This window comes from Notechis scutatus, chromosome 1 (genome assembly GCF_049901735.1).
Source record: "Notechis scutatus isolate UNSWTSFEM ecotype Mainland chromosome 1, rNotScu1.2, whole genome shotgun sequence".
NCBI classification, from domain to species: domain Eukaryota; kingdom Metazoa; phylum Chordata; class Lepidosauria; order Squamata; family Elapidae; genus Notechis; species Notechis scutatus.
Genome location: NC_142009.1, coordinates 27,921,699 through 27,938,485, shown reverse-complemented (window position 1 = coordinate 27,938,485; position 16,787 = coordinate 27,921,699). Strand labels below are relative to the sequence as shown.

Genomic DNA, 16,787 nt, shown 5'->3' with positions numbered 1-16,787 from the left:
TATACTGTAAAAATATTGACTTTAGAAGGAGACATAGAATCCACAATCCTGAGAATCAAAGGTTTATCTTCCAAAAATCAAAATCCTCATTCTTGTGGCTGTAAAGATATACTTGAAAATGTCCACAATTATTAGAGATATGTTAAATCAAGATTGAGACTATGCAGTCGTTTGAGTTATAAAGGAAAAAGATATCCAGGCAACTTTCTTACTCACTTTATCTTCTTTTTCCTCTGGTGATTAATAAATAAAATAAAATTATTCAATATAAGCAACATTATACTAATTTATTTAATTTTCAGAAGGTGCATGTGAAAACTTTCCATTAATCTTAACCCAAAATTTGGATTACTTTCATTCTACTTGAACCCCATTATTCAAGCAGTTTTGCTAATATAATCCTTTATTGTAGTATATTCAATTGTATTTTGCTTTCATGGGGTGGCTTGGTTTTTGAACTTGTACCTTGCCCAGCATCCATCTGGATGAAGAAGGACTAAATAAATAACAAAACCAACCTTGGTTGCATTCTTTCATTGCCTCCGAGTCTTTGCTGTGTTCTCCATGCTTGTAGGTCAGAAAAAAAAGACAGATGAGCATTTGGCACTGACTGTGTTGCACCACTGGGAGGGAATGCCCCGTGTGGGCTGCAAATTAGTGCCTGAGCATGTGGAAACAAGGCCATTGCTGAACCCAGACAAGCCAGGCATTGAACAGGTACTTAGCAATATTGTTGTCTGCACATACACTGTTCTGTTGGCCTTGCACATCAGTTGTATCTGCATTCTGCTACAACTTCTGTTTGTGTCATACTCTTTCTTATAAAGACTAAGCATAACACTAAAGAAGACACTTTTTGCATAAACTTATGACATTTCTTAATGCCTGTGAGTCTGATCAGATCACTGTCGACACAGTCGTAAGATGTTGTGATACTCACCATTGAAAAGGAGTTTCTAAAAAGCTTTGGAAAGAGTTTACCATTATAACATTTTCTGAGTAGAAGTCCACACTGGTTGTAGAGGAGGCCTTTCCTTTTTTTTCATTTGTAAATGAAATGTATTGAGTTAATATTAAGAACTTCAACTGACCCATTAAAACTGTCTCCTTTTATGGGCTTTGGGGTTTGTTGCAACATAGGACTTGTAGACCTGAACCTCAGAGGAGGTGTACAATCCTTTTAGATTTAAATGGGAGTAGTTCTTCTTCCTGCATAGCTGACACATTAGAGAAGCTTTACACAAAGCTTGCATAGGAGCTGAAGTTACTCACTTCAGGGCTATCTCAAAGAGCACTAATTTTGGATGCCACATTTCTTAATAGCTTTTTCCTTGGAGATGCAAAGGACATAACTCTCCAGGCTGGAAATGTCCTCAGTCCTTCTTGGCACAGCTCCTATTCCTCCTTGTTCTTTTCATTTTGATGCTGAGAAGGTGAAAGAGCTTAGTAAGCCTTTAGAGCAGGGCTGTCAAACTCATGGTGTCGCTTTGCTGTCACATGACATTTCACGACGTTTTCCCATTTGTGGAGCTGGGGTGGGCGTGGCCTGCGCATGACGCATCCAGCCCGCGGGCCAGCAATTTGACACCCCTGGGTTAGAGAAACAGTTTTCCCAGTGTTAATCAGTTGGACAGAAGGAGAGTCCACTGTTTAGCTCATTAGTTTACTAATATGACAACTGTTCAGTGGCAAGAAAATGGGAGTTAAGAGTGTGAACTTGGTTACGGGTAACAAGTTTCTCTGAAAGAACACATGTGTTCCTTGAGCCACCAGTTGATTGAATAGAATGGTAGAATATGAGTGAGTTACTTATTAGAGTCTCTGTTCTGAAGCAATGTATCACTGAATGCTAATTGCTGGACTGAGAAAGCAATAAAGGAGGGATGTTCCCTTTGAATTCATCTTATTTACTTAAAAGAAGTGTCCCATTGTCCATAATTCAAAATTAATCACCTGGCTAATCTCATGTTTATAAAATATTGGGATGAACAGGGGTTCATGGATTCCTGAAAATGGAATCCAGCGGTAAGAAGTTAAACTTGGGGACATCAGGAACCAATAACTGGGTCTTTCCAATGTTGCAGGGACGGCTGGAGTTATGGGTGGACATGTTCCCGATGGACATGCCGGCACCAGGCCCTGCCATTGACATCTCACCAAGGAAACCAAAGAAGTAATGCCTTGCCCTAGTTTGGGTGAGGGTGGGGTGGGGTTCTACTTGGAAGGTCCTGATGGGGTCAGTGCATGCTGAAAAAAACAATAAATCTTCCAGGTGCAAAAGGATAAGTAATGTATGACTAGAACTGAGAAATAGGGAAGAGGGAGAGACAGAGACAGAAGGAGGGAGAGAGGGAGAGAGAGAGAGAGAGGATAAAGTTGTAATTAATTAAAAATGTTTTTAAATATAATTGAATGGATGGAGAAAAACATGTTTATAGCATTTTAAAAATACTGATTCTGTAGGAAAAGATGCATTTCCCATGAAAAGATGAATTTGGTTTAAGGAACTGCCACATATGCAAGAATCCCTGTCTATAACCAAAAGGACTGCTTTGAGTTCAGATCTGAAGTGCTACACAGTCCTTGGAGTTGACTTTTCTGATGGAACAAGACAGATTAATTGTCATGCTTCACATGTATAAGTTCAGCCTTTTCTTCTATCCATTAAAGTGGCCGCAACCTTTGTTCAAGCTTCCTCCTGAGCCAGAAAAAAGAAGTTAATGCTTTAATGAATCCTTTATTAAAGTTGAGGCAACTCTTAAGTAGCCACATTTTTTTCCAGTTTATGCAGAAAGATAAACGTGGTCACTGATTCATGAATTGCAACTGAATAAACAATTTATTCTAAATGTTTTAGAGACATGGATAATCCTAAATAATAGACAATAGTTAAATTCATCACCTATCACCATTTTTGGTAATAGCTGTTGTCTTCAGGTTTTTCTTGATTGATTATCTATGAACATCTGATTGTTACTGTTGGAAGCAAGTTGCTACCTTAGAGAGATTTTGAATGAGAATTCTTCAGGACTTCTTGAGTTGATTATTCAAGTCAACTACTCAAAAGTCTTATGCATATAAATACAGATTATCATTATTAGTAAAATATGAGAAAGGTAAGATGACCACATAGCCCTGTATTTTTCTGACAGTCTCATATTAAATTGTAACATGAAAGTTACCTCTATACAGATTAATAAGGAAGCAGTAAGAATTACTTTTTCTCCCAGATACCCACCTTAAACTTGGTGGGAAATTATACTGTTTTGGAACATTATTTCAAAAACAAAACAGATTATATCAAGGCATGGGAATTTGAACCTTACCCTATTAGAGGCTGGGTTATGGACAAAATCAATAGGCTTTCATTTGGTTCCCACCCTAATCTGACTAATGCAACCTTATTTGTTAATATGTCTATGAGACCAAAGACATACTGGCCTGTCCTTAGTCACTAAAAGCAAATTTGGACTGAAAAGATATCTGATGTTTCTTTGGAGAAGTAGGGGGCAAACATCATTTTGAATTTGAGGAGTCCCAGCGGATGCTTTTCAACTCTAGTTAAAGTCCAAAACAACTGAAGAGAAAACTAAATAAGCCCAAGATATAATAGTCTTGTTCAAGCAGCTCAAATCTTGCTGAGTGAGGGTGGATGTCTTAAAAGTATACGCATGTTATTTTTATTGGCAATCTTATACCCCCAAGGTCCACTTCCATCTTTCCTCTCCTCTGCTCATCCCTGTCTCCCTTCCTTCCTCCTTGCCAGATATGAACTTAGAGTAATAATCTGGAACACTGATGAGGTAGTCCTGGAGGACGATGATTACTTCACTGGCGAGAAATCCAGTGACATTTTTGTCCGTGGGTACGTACATGCGGCTCCTCAAGGCCAATTGGGTATTTGTGTGTGAGCTTTCTGTGATTTTGGTGCCGCTTGGCTCTCAGGTCTCTGCAGAGGATGGCTGATTGTTTCATAGGCAAAGCATCTGCTCTGTGCAGGCAGCAGTAATGGATACTTTGCTTCTGTGTTCTGCCCCTTTCTTCTGTTCTGTGTGTTTTTGTTCTTGTGTGCCACTGTCTGCTGTGCGTGATAGCTAGGTGTAAGCTTTTGGCAATTCCTGAGAACTTCAGTAAAGTTATCCTGGAGATGATGAAGTCAGACATGATGAGGAGTTATTGACCAAGGCTTACTACTCAGCCCATCCAAGAAATAGGACTATATGAGTAAGAGAAAGTACAGAGAAGTTTCCTTTTGATCCTTTGTAATTCCTGTGGTGGAGGCACCACCATTTAGATCTGCCTAGTGTACCTTCCTAGTTTTCCATAAGGAATTCCATAAAGTTCCATCAGCTCTACCAATAATTTCCCATACAGTAGGGAGATAGTAGTATTGGTAGAGCCGAAGAATGCTTTCAAAGTAATTTCCCCTAGCAAAGTACAGTCTGTGGTGAACTAGAAGCATTCTGGACCATCTAAAGATATTTTTGCTGTTTTGACTTCTTTTGTTTCCCATTTATTAATAGTCTCTTTACAAAGTATTGCTTCATATGTCCAACTACATTATGTGCACACTTAAAAATGTGAACAAGTGTTGGAAAATCTGTGCATCATAGAGTAAAATGAAACTTTCTGATTGTCTCTAAGTAAGGAATCCTTGAGTTATTTTATTACGTGCATGCCAATCTCTCTTATGTGACATAGGAACTATAACATAGTTTTACTGGTCGGACCAAAACACTACTATTGAATAGAAGGAAAACAATGGATCTCATAAAGCCACCAGTGACTTATACAGAAAAGAAAACATTTGAACATCATTTTGATATGTCGCCTCTTGTTCTACTTAAGGACATCAAGAGGGGCATTTTCATTCATATATGAGTGGAATTGTCAGTGCTCCAGTGCACATGCACATTCAATCATACTTAAGCCTGAGGCAAATGATCAGAAACATCTAAAATAACAGTAGAAAACTAAGTGGGCATATCCAGAATTTTCTGTTAGCTAAGCAAATAGCTTAGTATAAACTGTTCTGCAGAATATTTAAGTAACTCAGAAGCAACTCATGGGCTGATCCTGGAGGGAGAATACTGGTCTCTTTTTCCTTGATCCTTCTTATGGTAGATCATCACAAAAGGCTCCAGAATAAGAAGCTTTTGACTCTTAGTCTTAAGTGGTTCCAAAAAGGACATATACAACACAAAATAGTAATGGATTATGTACTCAATCCTGTTCAGATTTTTTTCTACTTAAAAAAAAATCCTTAGTAATTTTGGATTTTCTCTTCCATATTTGCCTAGCCCAATGCCATGTGGTCTCCAGACATTAGAATAATAAAAAAGCCCAGTCAGCTGTTGTACAACAGAACAGTTTGAGATTCATGATGGTGCAAATATTTGATTGCTAGAGGGCAGGGCAATCATGTGCCTTCCATTCAAGATGCATCCTAACATTCCACTGATATATTTTTACACCTTCCCAGTTAGATGCACTTCTGCCAAACCATATATACACACCTTGGAGTGAACTGTATGATACATGTAAAGGGTGATTTTCTTCTTTCTGACTGAGTGTGGAGTGTTCTTGTCTTCTGCCTTTCTGCATGTTTTGGGAAATTGAAGCAGTAGTGTGGGTGTTCTGCTTTTTGTGAACCACAATTCTCAGTACAAGAGGCGGAGGCCTGGCTTGGCAAGAAGATTGTGCGGATGGGATCATTCAACAAGGATGGCTTGCTTCTCTATTGCATGCTTTGGAGGATGGGAAGAACATTTTGGACAATCATTTGGGGACATGTCAGGCAAAGCCTCTTTTTTGAGCAGAAATAATTTTACCCCAATGGAATAAGCAACCTCACAGAGGACATGGTCTATTTTCAGCTGTATCAAGCAGAAACACTCAAATGCTCAGCATGAAACTCCTGGGGAAATATATGAAATAATTTTGATATAATGGCAGAATTTCCTGATATTTGACTTGGTTTTGGAAAAACATCATAAACTCAACACTGGTAATAAAGGCAATATTTCAAGGCTAAAGCTGAAAAATGACTATTTTTAGCTTCCAATAATTTATTTGGAGGTTCAGAAGGCTGTTTGTATGGGAAGGCAAGGTTGTTTCATGATTAAAATATGAACACTTCTGGTATCCCCAAATGAGTGTTATTCCTTGAATTCCAATGGGAAATGTTCTTGACATGTGCCATGACAGGCAACCCAAGAGAAATAAAAATTACAGAAAATACTTCCTTTCTATCTCCATTCTCTGCTTAACAGAACAATTCCAAATCCTATAGAATAGGTATGAATTCTACTTAACATATAAAAATTCACTTTAACATTAAGCAATGCAATCATGTTGTGAAATAACAATTTTGCAGCTTTCATTCAGAGTAATCCAAAGTACTCTCTGGATCACTTGGACTCCTGAAGTGCATGACTGTTGCATTTTGAGGTCTTTGCCATTACTTTTTGTCACTTACAACACGGAGTCATACTCAGGGAGAAGACTTTTTAATCCAGTATTCCTCAGTATGTTTTGTCTCTGTGAGATAGGTCAAATCAGAAAACAGACACTTCAAAGATTACAGGAATGCTGCTCTATTGTTGTAGGGTATAACAACAGAATCTTAAAATCTTTTGAATTTCTTTCTTACACTTTCCATTTCATCATGATTAAGATTTTTTTTCCTCTCCTTTTGTGGCTCATCTGTTCTTTCATTAAAGTTGTATCTATATTCCATTGGTTCCTTTTAAAAGTATTTGGTTTGCATTAGTCATTGCCCATTATCCTGCTGGCTGTGAATGATGGGACTTACAGTCCAACCCATAGAGAAGGTACTAAATTGGAGGTGGATTCACTCCACATCCTCATGGTCTCCTCCATCTCCCTGCAAACAAAGCTCTCCATCTTCCCAAACTACTGTATATTTTGCCATCCATCTCCACTGCTGATTAAGTTGGCCCAGAGTGAACTTAATCATTCAATGATATGGCTGGAGCTTATTTTCCAATCTCATCCTTTCTTCTGATCAGCTACCTTGTTTTTGTTCATGCAGGTGGTTGAAGGGCCAGCAAGAAGACAAACAGGATACTGATGTCCACTACCACTCACTGACAGGAGAGGGCAATTTTAACTGGCGCTACATCTTTCCTTTTGACTACCTTGCAGCAGAAGAAAAGATTGTTATTTCTAAGAAAGAGTCTATGTTCTCCTGGGATGAAACTGAATACAAGATCCCCTCCCGACTCACATTACAAGTGTGGGATGCTGATCATTTTTCTGCTGATGACTTCCTTGGTATGTCGGAGGCCTTGATTGCTGATCATGTTCAACTTCTGGAAGGCAGATGTTCCTGGTTCAGAAATACAACTGAAACTGAAGAGGGGCTGGCATAGGGGATGATGGATAATCCTCTCAGGAATAAGGAATAAGCAGAGTTTAATACTGTGGGAATGTCATCAGTTTTTTGTTTTATCAAACTGCACCAGTTATAATGAAGATGACATACATTAATCTGAGACTCGTTAATTTTAGTATTTTGGAATGTTCCTTTAAAAATAGAAGTGGGCCTTACAAATTCCATGTTCCTTTTCAACTTAAAGGTTGAGCCAAAGAAACATAGAACATTATAGTATTTTGATTTATCTCTGGAAGTCCTTGTCTCACAGCTAAGGGAACCTTCAGTATTCTTCCTTTCTCTTCATATTCCCATAGGAGGCATTGAGCTCGACTTGAACCGCTTCCCACGTGGTGCTAAGACAGCCAAGCAGTGCAGCATGGAGATGGGAACTGGTGAAATGGAGGTGCCCATGATCTCTATCTTCAAGCAGAAGAGGGTGAAGGGCTGGTGGCCCTTTTTGGCTCGAAATGAGAATGATGAAATGGAGATGACGGTAATGTTAATGTGGGATATCTGCCATTGCTGTTTAAAGAAGAGAGAGATATGAAAAAACCTAGAGCAAGATAATTGGAAAAATGTTATTTTAGACCATAGGAGTGAAGGGGAAAGTTTCTAAACAGGCCCAGAAAGATGGTAGGAAATTATGAGATAAGCAATAGCTCACAAGTAAGGACAACTCACATAGAATAGCATCCCTATGGAGCATTCCTCAGATTGTGTGGCCTTATAATAATACCGTAGTGCTTCCTTCCAATTCTTCATGTTGATGGGTAGATCTTAGGGATAAATATGGTAGAGAGATGAGCTTACTTGAGACATGCATACTCTATTACCAAAGCAACAAAGGGTAAAAATACCACAATAAGCAGATAGCATTTGTAAGTGTCTCACACACATTTCCTAATTCAGAGAAATATAAGAAAGAGAAGGAGGTGTATAATAAAACTTGCAAGATTTGATGTCAGTGCTACTACGTAGTCCAGACCAAGACATAATCTCTACAGGAAGGATAAAACTAATTTTATTGAGATGGGCTATATTAACAGAATTTTACAAGTGTCATTGTGCTGTACCTCTTCCCCTTTCCCCTTTCTGTAATTATATTTCTGTGAATTAGGAAGGTGTCTGAACCACTTATGAATGCTGTCATAAGAACCATGGTGGCGTAGGGTTAAATGTAGTACTGCAGGCTACTTCTGCTGACTGCCATCTGCCAGCAATTCAGCAGTTCAAGTCTCACCAACTCAAGGATGCTTTAGCCTTCCATCCTTCTGAGACTGGTAAAAGGAGGATCCAGATTGTTGGGGGCAACATGCTGATACTGTAAACCACTTAGAGGGGACTGTTAAGCACTGTGAAGCAGCATATAAGCCTAAGTGCTATTGCTATCCTTTGGTTGTGGATTTAAGAGGTGTTTACCCTTTGTTGCTTTAATAATAGAGCTAGGATATGTTAACAACATGTGAGGTTGGGCCCAACCCTCCTAATCTTTTCATAATGGCCTAAAGACATGGCTTTGCCAGTCAGCTTGGAGCCCCAGTATGGGAACAGTGCAATGGAGGTGGTTGATTAATAACAGATCTCACCTTCTCCCCACTCCCCGTCCTCTGGCTTGTGTCTTTTGATTTTAATGTTTGATTTTATAAATAAGTAAATAATAAATAAATATTTCTATCAAGATCATTTCCATACTTTTTTACAAATGTTTATCCAAATTCACCTGTACCTTTATCTTATTCATAAACATAGCCTTTTTCATTCTGAAGGTAACCCTCTCTGTGATCTTTTGATCTCTCTGCAGGGCAAAGTGGAAGCCGAGCTTCATTTACTGACAGCTGAGGAAGCTGAGAAATGTCCAGCTGGATTGGCTCGTAATGAGCCAGACCCATTGGAAAAACCCAAGTGAGTGCATGGGAAAGGATGATGGGAGCAGGGATATCCTGTATCCTGTGGGGATACTGAATTGGGGAGGCCATGGGAGAGTTTATAAACACACGGTACTATGGCGGCAAGCAAAATTGGACTGCCTCTATTGTCATCACCTGTCCTTCCCCATGACTCCATTCAGTTTTCCTGTCTTTCTCTTACTTACGTGTTCTTGGCCTCTCTCTTCTCCTTGCCCCACCCTGCCCTAGCCGCCCAGATACCAGCTTCATCTGGTTCCTGAACCCTCTCAAGTCCATCCGCTACTTTATCTGGCATACCTATCGTTGGCTTCTGCTGAAAATCCTTCTCCTCGTTCTCTTTCTCCTTATGGTTGGCCTCTTCCTTTACTCTATGCCTGGCTATCTGGTCAAGAAACTTCTCGGGGCCTGAGTAGGCTTCCTTCTTTGCCCAGGGTATTTCTGTTTTTCCACCTATTCATGCTTACAGTATCATTTTTGCCACAATAAATCCATTGTAAAACTAGTCCAGCTAAAGTGATAATTTGAAAGGATAGCTTGCAAATTATAATGCTGCCATTCCCCAAGTTAGTATGCACGTTCTTCTCTCCAAACGTATGAGGGTTTGCTAATGTTATTGAGTGGTTTTGACATATTCAAAGATAGTTTTCCTGATTAATGGATCAGATTGTTGCAGAATGGAATCAGGCTTGAAATCAAGCCATGGAACTGAATTCCAGTCCTAAACATCCAAGAAAATAAAATTCTTGGTGAGGAGAAAAGGAAATTCAGAAAACCTCTAACTCACAAAAATCCACCCAAAACTTGAGGAGTAGTCCACTACACTCTTCCAAATGGTTGAGCCTTGTGTTATGAAAATTGCATCCCAACATCCTGTGTCAAGGAATTATGGATGACAAGCTGCTTTATTAGGGCTTCTGAAGTAAGATTGCAAAAGATGAATCTTTTTTGTTAGCTTGGCATTAATGAATTGTGACCACCAAGGCCTGGATAGTACCATATCTTGTACCATATCTTGACTGATATAAAAGGATTTGTCAAGTATCTGGTGGATGATGAACAAGGCTTGTTGTAGTGTTCGATTTAGCCTCTCATCAAGAATTTTCTTGTGCCATCAGACCAACAATAGGATAAATGAGAAGGTGCCGAATCTTGCTTATTTTGGTAGCTTTGACATATTTAAAGAAGCAACTTGCTATTAAACAGTGGGTGTTCTTGGGATGGTAAGTTGTAGACAAAAGTTGAATGAATCATCTCAAAGTACATTGTTATCCCCATTAAGCTTAGACATTTTCTTTTTCCTTTTCAGTCGTCCAGACACATCCTTCATCTGGTTCCTGAATCCACTCAAGTCTATCAGATACCTCATTTGTACCCGTTACAAATGGCTCATTATCAAGATTGTCCTGGCTCTTCTACTTCTCATCATGGTGGCCCTTTTCCTTTACTCCATGCCTGGTTATATGGTCAAGAAACTTCTGGGAGCATGAGACAGCTGCCCTATTCTCCCATTTCTGACCCGATTGTCAGAAACAACCTTTCATTTCTGTTTGGTAGCTTCCTTGTGCATTTTTGGACCTTTTCCTTTTTTGGATTTTGAAAGCAAGTCAGATCTAGAATGGCATAATTGTTGCTTTATGACTTGAAAAAGGGAGTGTCCCTCCCTCCCAAGGTTCACTATAAGTTCCCTTTTCAGCAGTTTCCTTCAACAACTTTAAGCCTACCCTCCCACATTTGTTGTTGCCTCAATTTCCATGTCCTCCATGAATGAATTAATCTTAAATGGAATTACCGTGACAACCAGGGTTCCATTTTGTGTGGATTGCATTTATCCCCACTCCCTTTTTTCTCTTGTTTTCTTCCTTTGCTGATATCACAAAGTGTGTCTCCTCCAAAAGCTGAAATTTCAAAGGATTCCTGTTCATATTATATTTGGAGTGATCAGCTACTTAAGAAATCTTGACATATTTTCTTGGAATCTGATGCTGCAGTTTCCCCTTACTGTGAAAAGAGATTGCCCCTGCTCCACTGACCATGTAACAGTTTATTGCAATGGAAAGTGGAAAAGCTTCCCCTTCCAATGTTTTGCATGAAAGCAGCTAGCAGCTTCTTAGCTTCAGACAATGAAAGGAGATGAGCATTTTGTTTTGTCAGAGTGTGTAATGTAGGAGCAAGAGTTTGAACTGCAATGGACCCACGCTGTGAGTTCAGTCCATAGGCAATTATTATTTTCCTCATTTTTGTTCCTTCTTCACAATTTGTTGTGAGGTGCATATTATACTGAAATAAGCTAAAATTGACACCCTTCAAGACCTAATTATTAAATAAAAAGAACAGGCAGTTCTTGCTCAATCTTGAAGCATTCAATGCTTTAAAAACATCCTGGAATCATTGCAGAAATGTTGTTTGGATATGCACCTGTGTACACAATTATACTCCATTAATGCAACTGGGAAATAAAAGAATTTTCATTTTTTAAGATGACACTACAATGGGATTGGTTGTGATCCCTTAGACAGGGTTTTTGATATTTTCCAGTTGGAGCAACTGGCAAATCGAGCTTTGAAGAAGAACATTGTGTTTCATAGAGGGCCAAGAAATTCTTTTGAACTTCTAATTATCAGGTATAAAGCTGGTAAACAGCTGCTTTTTATAGTATGTGGTTTAGCAGGAAGTAGAATCAGTTGCTGAGACAACTCCAGTTGCTGAGTCTAGAACAGGGATGTCAAACTTGCGGGCCGCGGGCCTGATGCATCACGTGCTGGCTCCACCCCTGCCCAGTTTTGTGAAGGGGGGTAAAGTCCCAATACGTCATGTGATGTTGCCATGATGACACGAGTTTGACACCCCTGGTCTAGAATAAGGAGTGTGGTGGGGCTGGGGAACACATTATAATTTCTTATCCTATTTCAATGGAAGATTATATAATTTTGAAGTATGGGTCTGCTGGCGTAGCCCTCTGCACAGGATGAGGGCAGGAAGGATGGAGTGAAGTGTTCAGCTTGGCCGGTTAAACTCAGATTATGCTGTGGGAATGTAGGCAATGCCAAATGATACTGAAGGACACTAACATGGCCAATTCATATTATTATCATTTAACAAAACTGGGTATCTCTTCAAAGCCCATACATATTTAGTTTAATTTATCCTCCCACACACATTCAGTTGTCTCCTAGAGAGAGGACCGTTTAAGAGCTTCTTTCTTAATTCAAAAGTCCAGTGCTCATAAGTACCATCACTTTAACATGAACACATTAAGATGGTGTTCATCTTATTCTCATTCTACATGTTCCTTAACCTAGAATTAGAATTAGAATTAGAGTTAGAATTCGTATCTATTCCTAATCATTATGGCACCAAAATGCCGAATTGTGTGTTGTGAGTGACAATACAATTCTGTCACTTTGTACTTGCATTATGCACTGGAGAGTGCAGGATGCGATGTCACAACACATTTTATCACATTTTATCACATGCTACCCTGCCCCCGTGCCTGCCGGTCTTCTGGTACCTTGGAGACATAATGTGTATGTCAAGTGTGGATGTGGACTTTAGATCACTAACACATTTTCTTGCAAGCCAGTTGCAGAAGCATGCAAAGAGGGAGGGGGGACAGCTACAACTCCTTCTAGTTTTTAATGGTAATAATTGTTTCTGTCAGACTTACATTATGAGTCAGATACCTCTCCCAAACATGTGCTCGATAAGCAAGTCCTCCATGCTATAGTATCATAAGGCAACGGTCACCAACCCTTTTGGCACCATGGACTTGTTTTGTGGAAGACAATTTTTCCACAGACCAGAGGGAGAGGGATGGTTTCGGTTTCACTCACCACTCACCTCCAGCTTTGCGGCCTGGTTCCTAACAGGACACAGACTGGTACTCGTCCATGGCCCGAAGGTTTGGGACTCCTGTCATAAGGGACCTGCAATAGCTAATACAAGCAAAAAAACCTGCCTTATCAGGAGGCAAAGATAGCTTACAAGTTGGAAGGAGATGTGATGTCCTAACCTTTAACTGATCAGATTTCTAGGGAAAAAACACATAGCACAATTGCACTGCCTTTTGCTGTTCTCTTTCACAGCGTAGCACAAAGTGAAGTTTCTGTATTTCGTGCTTATTATTTCCTGGGTTGTGTGAAAACTATTGCTTTTATTTCCTTAGAGTTGTGGGGTGGGGTCTGATATTGGTAGGAGTATTTTTTTTTTCTGTGCACTGTTAATATAGTATCTCTGGACCAAGAGAAAATCTGTATATTCTTTAATAAAAATGGATCACTGAAAGCAACAGACTCCTGTGCTTAATAACTGCATAGGGGAGAAGATGGGGAAAATTGCAGTATTCATCAAGATAGGAAATTATATCTGCACCCTGCATCAGAAAAGTAGTTCTAAATTAAGGATCCCACTTTTATTTTACAATATCTTGGGATCCTGGTCATGATGCCCTTAAAATGTACACCCAAGCTTCTAAAGATGGCAGACCACCTTGAGGAAAACAATAGCACTCTCACTTCTTTATGTGAACTAGAATTTTCTGGATATGCTCAGTTGGGTTTCCTTCCAAGAACATCTCTGCCTTGCAAGCACATTCTGTGCTCTCTCACAATATGATTTCCAGACACTTGGTCTTCCTCTTAGTGGTTTACTAGTCCTTCTTGAAATCTGCCACATATCTGCACATTGCTATTATTTATAGGCTGTAAAGCACTGGACTATGACAACACACTTTCCACACTCTAATGATCATGGTGGAACGAAGCATCTCAAGCTACATGGCTTAATGCAAGGGAAACACAATCTTGGTCCTACAGCACAGTATGTCTTTGTGACTTCTTTTTTCCATCAAAGCTGCTATTCAAGTTCATATTCAGCGGTTCTTTGGGATTATATTTCAAATATTTCAGAATGATAAAAGCTGCAATCTTCAGAGGCTCATGCTACCATCCAATTACAGACAATCCACCCAAGTGTTGTCACATGTCTCCTTAGGTAACAAGGATGCCTTATCCCATGTTGTGCTAGAAATCCCCCGAATGTTGTTGCCGTGAATTGTGGCCCATTGTTGGATAGAATTAAGTCAGGTAATCCATGTGTTGCAAAAAGTTCCCTGAGCTGTCTAATGACGGCTTCTGTTGTGGTGGAGTGCATGATGCTTACCTCTAGCCATTTGGAGTAAGCGTCTACAACTATTAGAAATGTGTGTCCTTTGGTTGGGCCTGCAAAATCAATGTGTAATCTTGACCATGGTCCCCTTGGTGTTTCCCATTAGTGTTTTGGTGCTGTGGGGGGTGTTGGCCTCGATTCCTGGCAGCTTTTACAAGTTGCCACCCAGTCCCTTATTTCCTTATCCATCCCTGGCCACTATACATAACTCCTTGCTAGGGATTTCATTTTTACAATACCCTGGTGTCCCTCATGTAACAATTCTAGTATACATTTCTGTAAATTGTCTGGTATGACCACTCGATCTCCCCCTAGTACGCACCCCTTCAGCATTGAGAGTTCTGTTTGTCTATTCTGGAACGGTTTGACAGTCTTGTCGATCTCAGTTTCTGGCCATCCTTTTCCTATCCAATTTAAAATCCGCGCCAGGGTTTTGTCTCTAGCTGTTTTCCTAGCGATGTCTGCTGCCATTATGGGGAGGTTTTCTAATGTCTCTATTTGAAGGGTCGATGTGGTTGGTGCTGGGTCGTCTTCTATGTCAGGTAGAGGGCAACGGCTAAGCGCATCAGCATGATTTATGTCCTTCCCGGGTTGGTAGGTTAATTTGTAGTTGTAGGCAGCCAAGAATTCCAACCACTGCGTCATTCATGGTGACAGTATGTTAGGTGTAGCTTTGTTTCCTGCGATGATGCCCAGGAGTGGCTTGTGGTCTGTGACTAGTGTGAAAGTTCTCCCGTAGATATATTCATGGAAACATTTTATTCTTTCCCATCTGGTAATACGTGGCTGAGTATAGCGCCGACCCCGAAAGGTGATGCATCACAGGTTAGTGTTATTGGAAGTGTTTTGCTGTATTGTATTAGTATGTGGTCTGATGTGATCAAGTTTTTTATCTCCTGGAATGCCGTTTCTTCCCATCGCCCCTAGGCCCAGGTTGCTTTCTTGTCAAGCAACCTGTGTAGTGGTTCCGCAATGGTTGCTTTCTGTGGTAGGAATATATTATAAAAGTTAATGAGTCCTAAGAAAGCTTGCAGATCAGTTTTATTTGTGGGTCTGGGGGCTTCCTTGATTGTTCTGACTTTATTTTCAGTGGGTGGATTCCTTCACTGTCTATAAGATATCCTAGGAATTCAACTTTGCCGGCGGCTAATTGGCACTTCTCCTTTTTTACTTTTAGTCCTGCCTCCTTGAATTTGCCTAGGACTTCCCTTAGGCGGTCTCACAGTTGTTCTTTGTCCTTGGCTGATACCAGGACATCGTCAAAGTATGGTACCACCCCTTTTATCCCTTGCAATAGGCATTCCATTAAGCCCTGGAACACCCCTGGGGCAACGCTGATGCCAAATTATAGTCTGTTACATTTGAATGGCCCCCTGTGCATCACGATTGTCTGGGCTTCCGCTGTTTCAGGGTCAATGGGCAACTGTTGGTATGCCTGTGTGAGGTCTAGTTTCGCGAAGACTTTTCCTCCCCCAAGGGAATGTAATAGATGCTGTACCACTGGAACCGGGTATGCCGCTTTGTTGGAGTGCGTGGTTAAGGGTTGCTATGTAATCCCTGCAGATGCGCACTGACCCATCAGGTTTAATTGGTGTAACAATTGGGGTTTCCCACTTTGCGTGGTCAATTGGTTCTAAAACCCCTTGTGCGATGAGTTTATCCAATTGCTCATCGATTTTTGGTTTTAGTGCGAAAGGAAGACGACTCGCCTTTAATCTTATAGGGGCTATGTTTGGGTTTAGACTAAAGGAAATTGGGGACCCCCAGTACTTACCCAGTTCTCTGTCGAACATGTCCCGGAATTCTTCCATCAGGTCGTCTTCCCACTCTGTCTTGGTGATGCTGTTTAGCCCTGTGACTTTGATTCCTAATGGTGCAAACCATTCGAGTCCCAATAGGCTAGGTCGATTCCGGTTGACTATGGCTAGTGGAAGGACTCTGGTGTATTTTTTGAATGTTACTTTGAATTGAGCGGTACCTACTATGGGAATTTTGTTCCCCTGGTAGTCTTTCAGCATTAGTGTTTGTCTTTCGAGTCCTTCCCAGCTTATGTCTGGTATCAGTCTTTTTATGGTACCCCACGATACCATTGATAAGTATGAGCCTGAGTCCACTTCCATCCAGCACGGCTGGCCTTCTATGGTGATCTGGACATATACTTTCCTGGCGTTTGTCGTGTTGTCATTTCTGATGGTCACCGTCTGCTGTGTTTCAAATTTCTTAAAAGTACCCCATTCCGTCAAAGCTGCTATTCAAGTCCATATTCAGTGGTTCTTTGGGATTATATTTCAAATATTTCAGAATGATAAAAGCTGCAA

General features: G+C 40.3%; 1 protein-coding gene across 5 annotated transcripts in view; it reads left to right on the top strand.

The window, feature by feature from the left end:
- Nucleotides 1–13,644, top strand: part of OTOF (otoferlin) — a 164,326-nt gene extending 150,682 nt beyond the window's left edge. For 2 of the 5 annotated variants that reach the window (XM_087959842.1, XM_087959831.1), the window contains exons 40-47: nucleotides 575–717; nucleotides 2,085–2,173; nucleotides 3,767–3,865; nucleotides 7,055–7,296; nucleotides 7,714–7,892; nucleotides 9,201–9,301; nucleotides 9,535–9,738; nucleotides 10,613–10,701. In XM_087959842.1, the coding sequence (XP_087815968.1) occupies nucleotides 575–717; nucleotides 2,085–2,173; nucleotides 3,767–3,865; nucleotides 7,055–7,296; nucleotides 7,714–7,892; nucleotides 9,201–9,301; nucleotides 9,535–9,715 (1,034 nt within the window). In that variant the 3' untranslated portion in view covers nucleotides 9,716–9,738; nucleotides 10,613–10,701. Of the gene's footprint in view, nucleotides 1–574; nucleotides 718–2,084; nucleotides 2,174–3,766; nucleotides 3,866–7,054; nucleotides 7,297–7,713; nucleotides 7,893–9,200; nucleotides 9,302–9,534; nucleotides 9,739–10,612 lie in introns of those variants that run through there. The other 3 variants (XM_087959852.1, XM_087959835.1, XM_087959850.1) reach the window with 2 other exon arrangements.
- The last annotated feature ends 3,143 nt before the right edge of the window (nucleotides 13,645–16,787 follow it).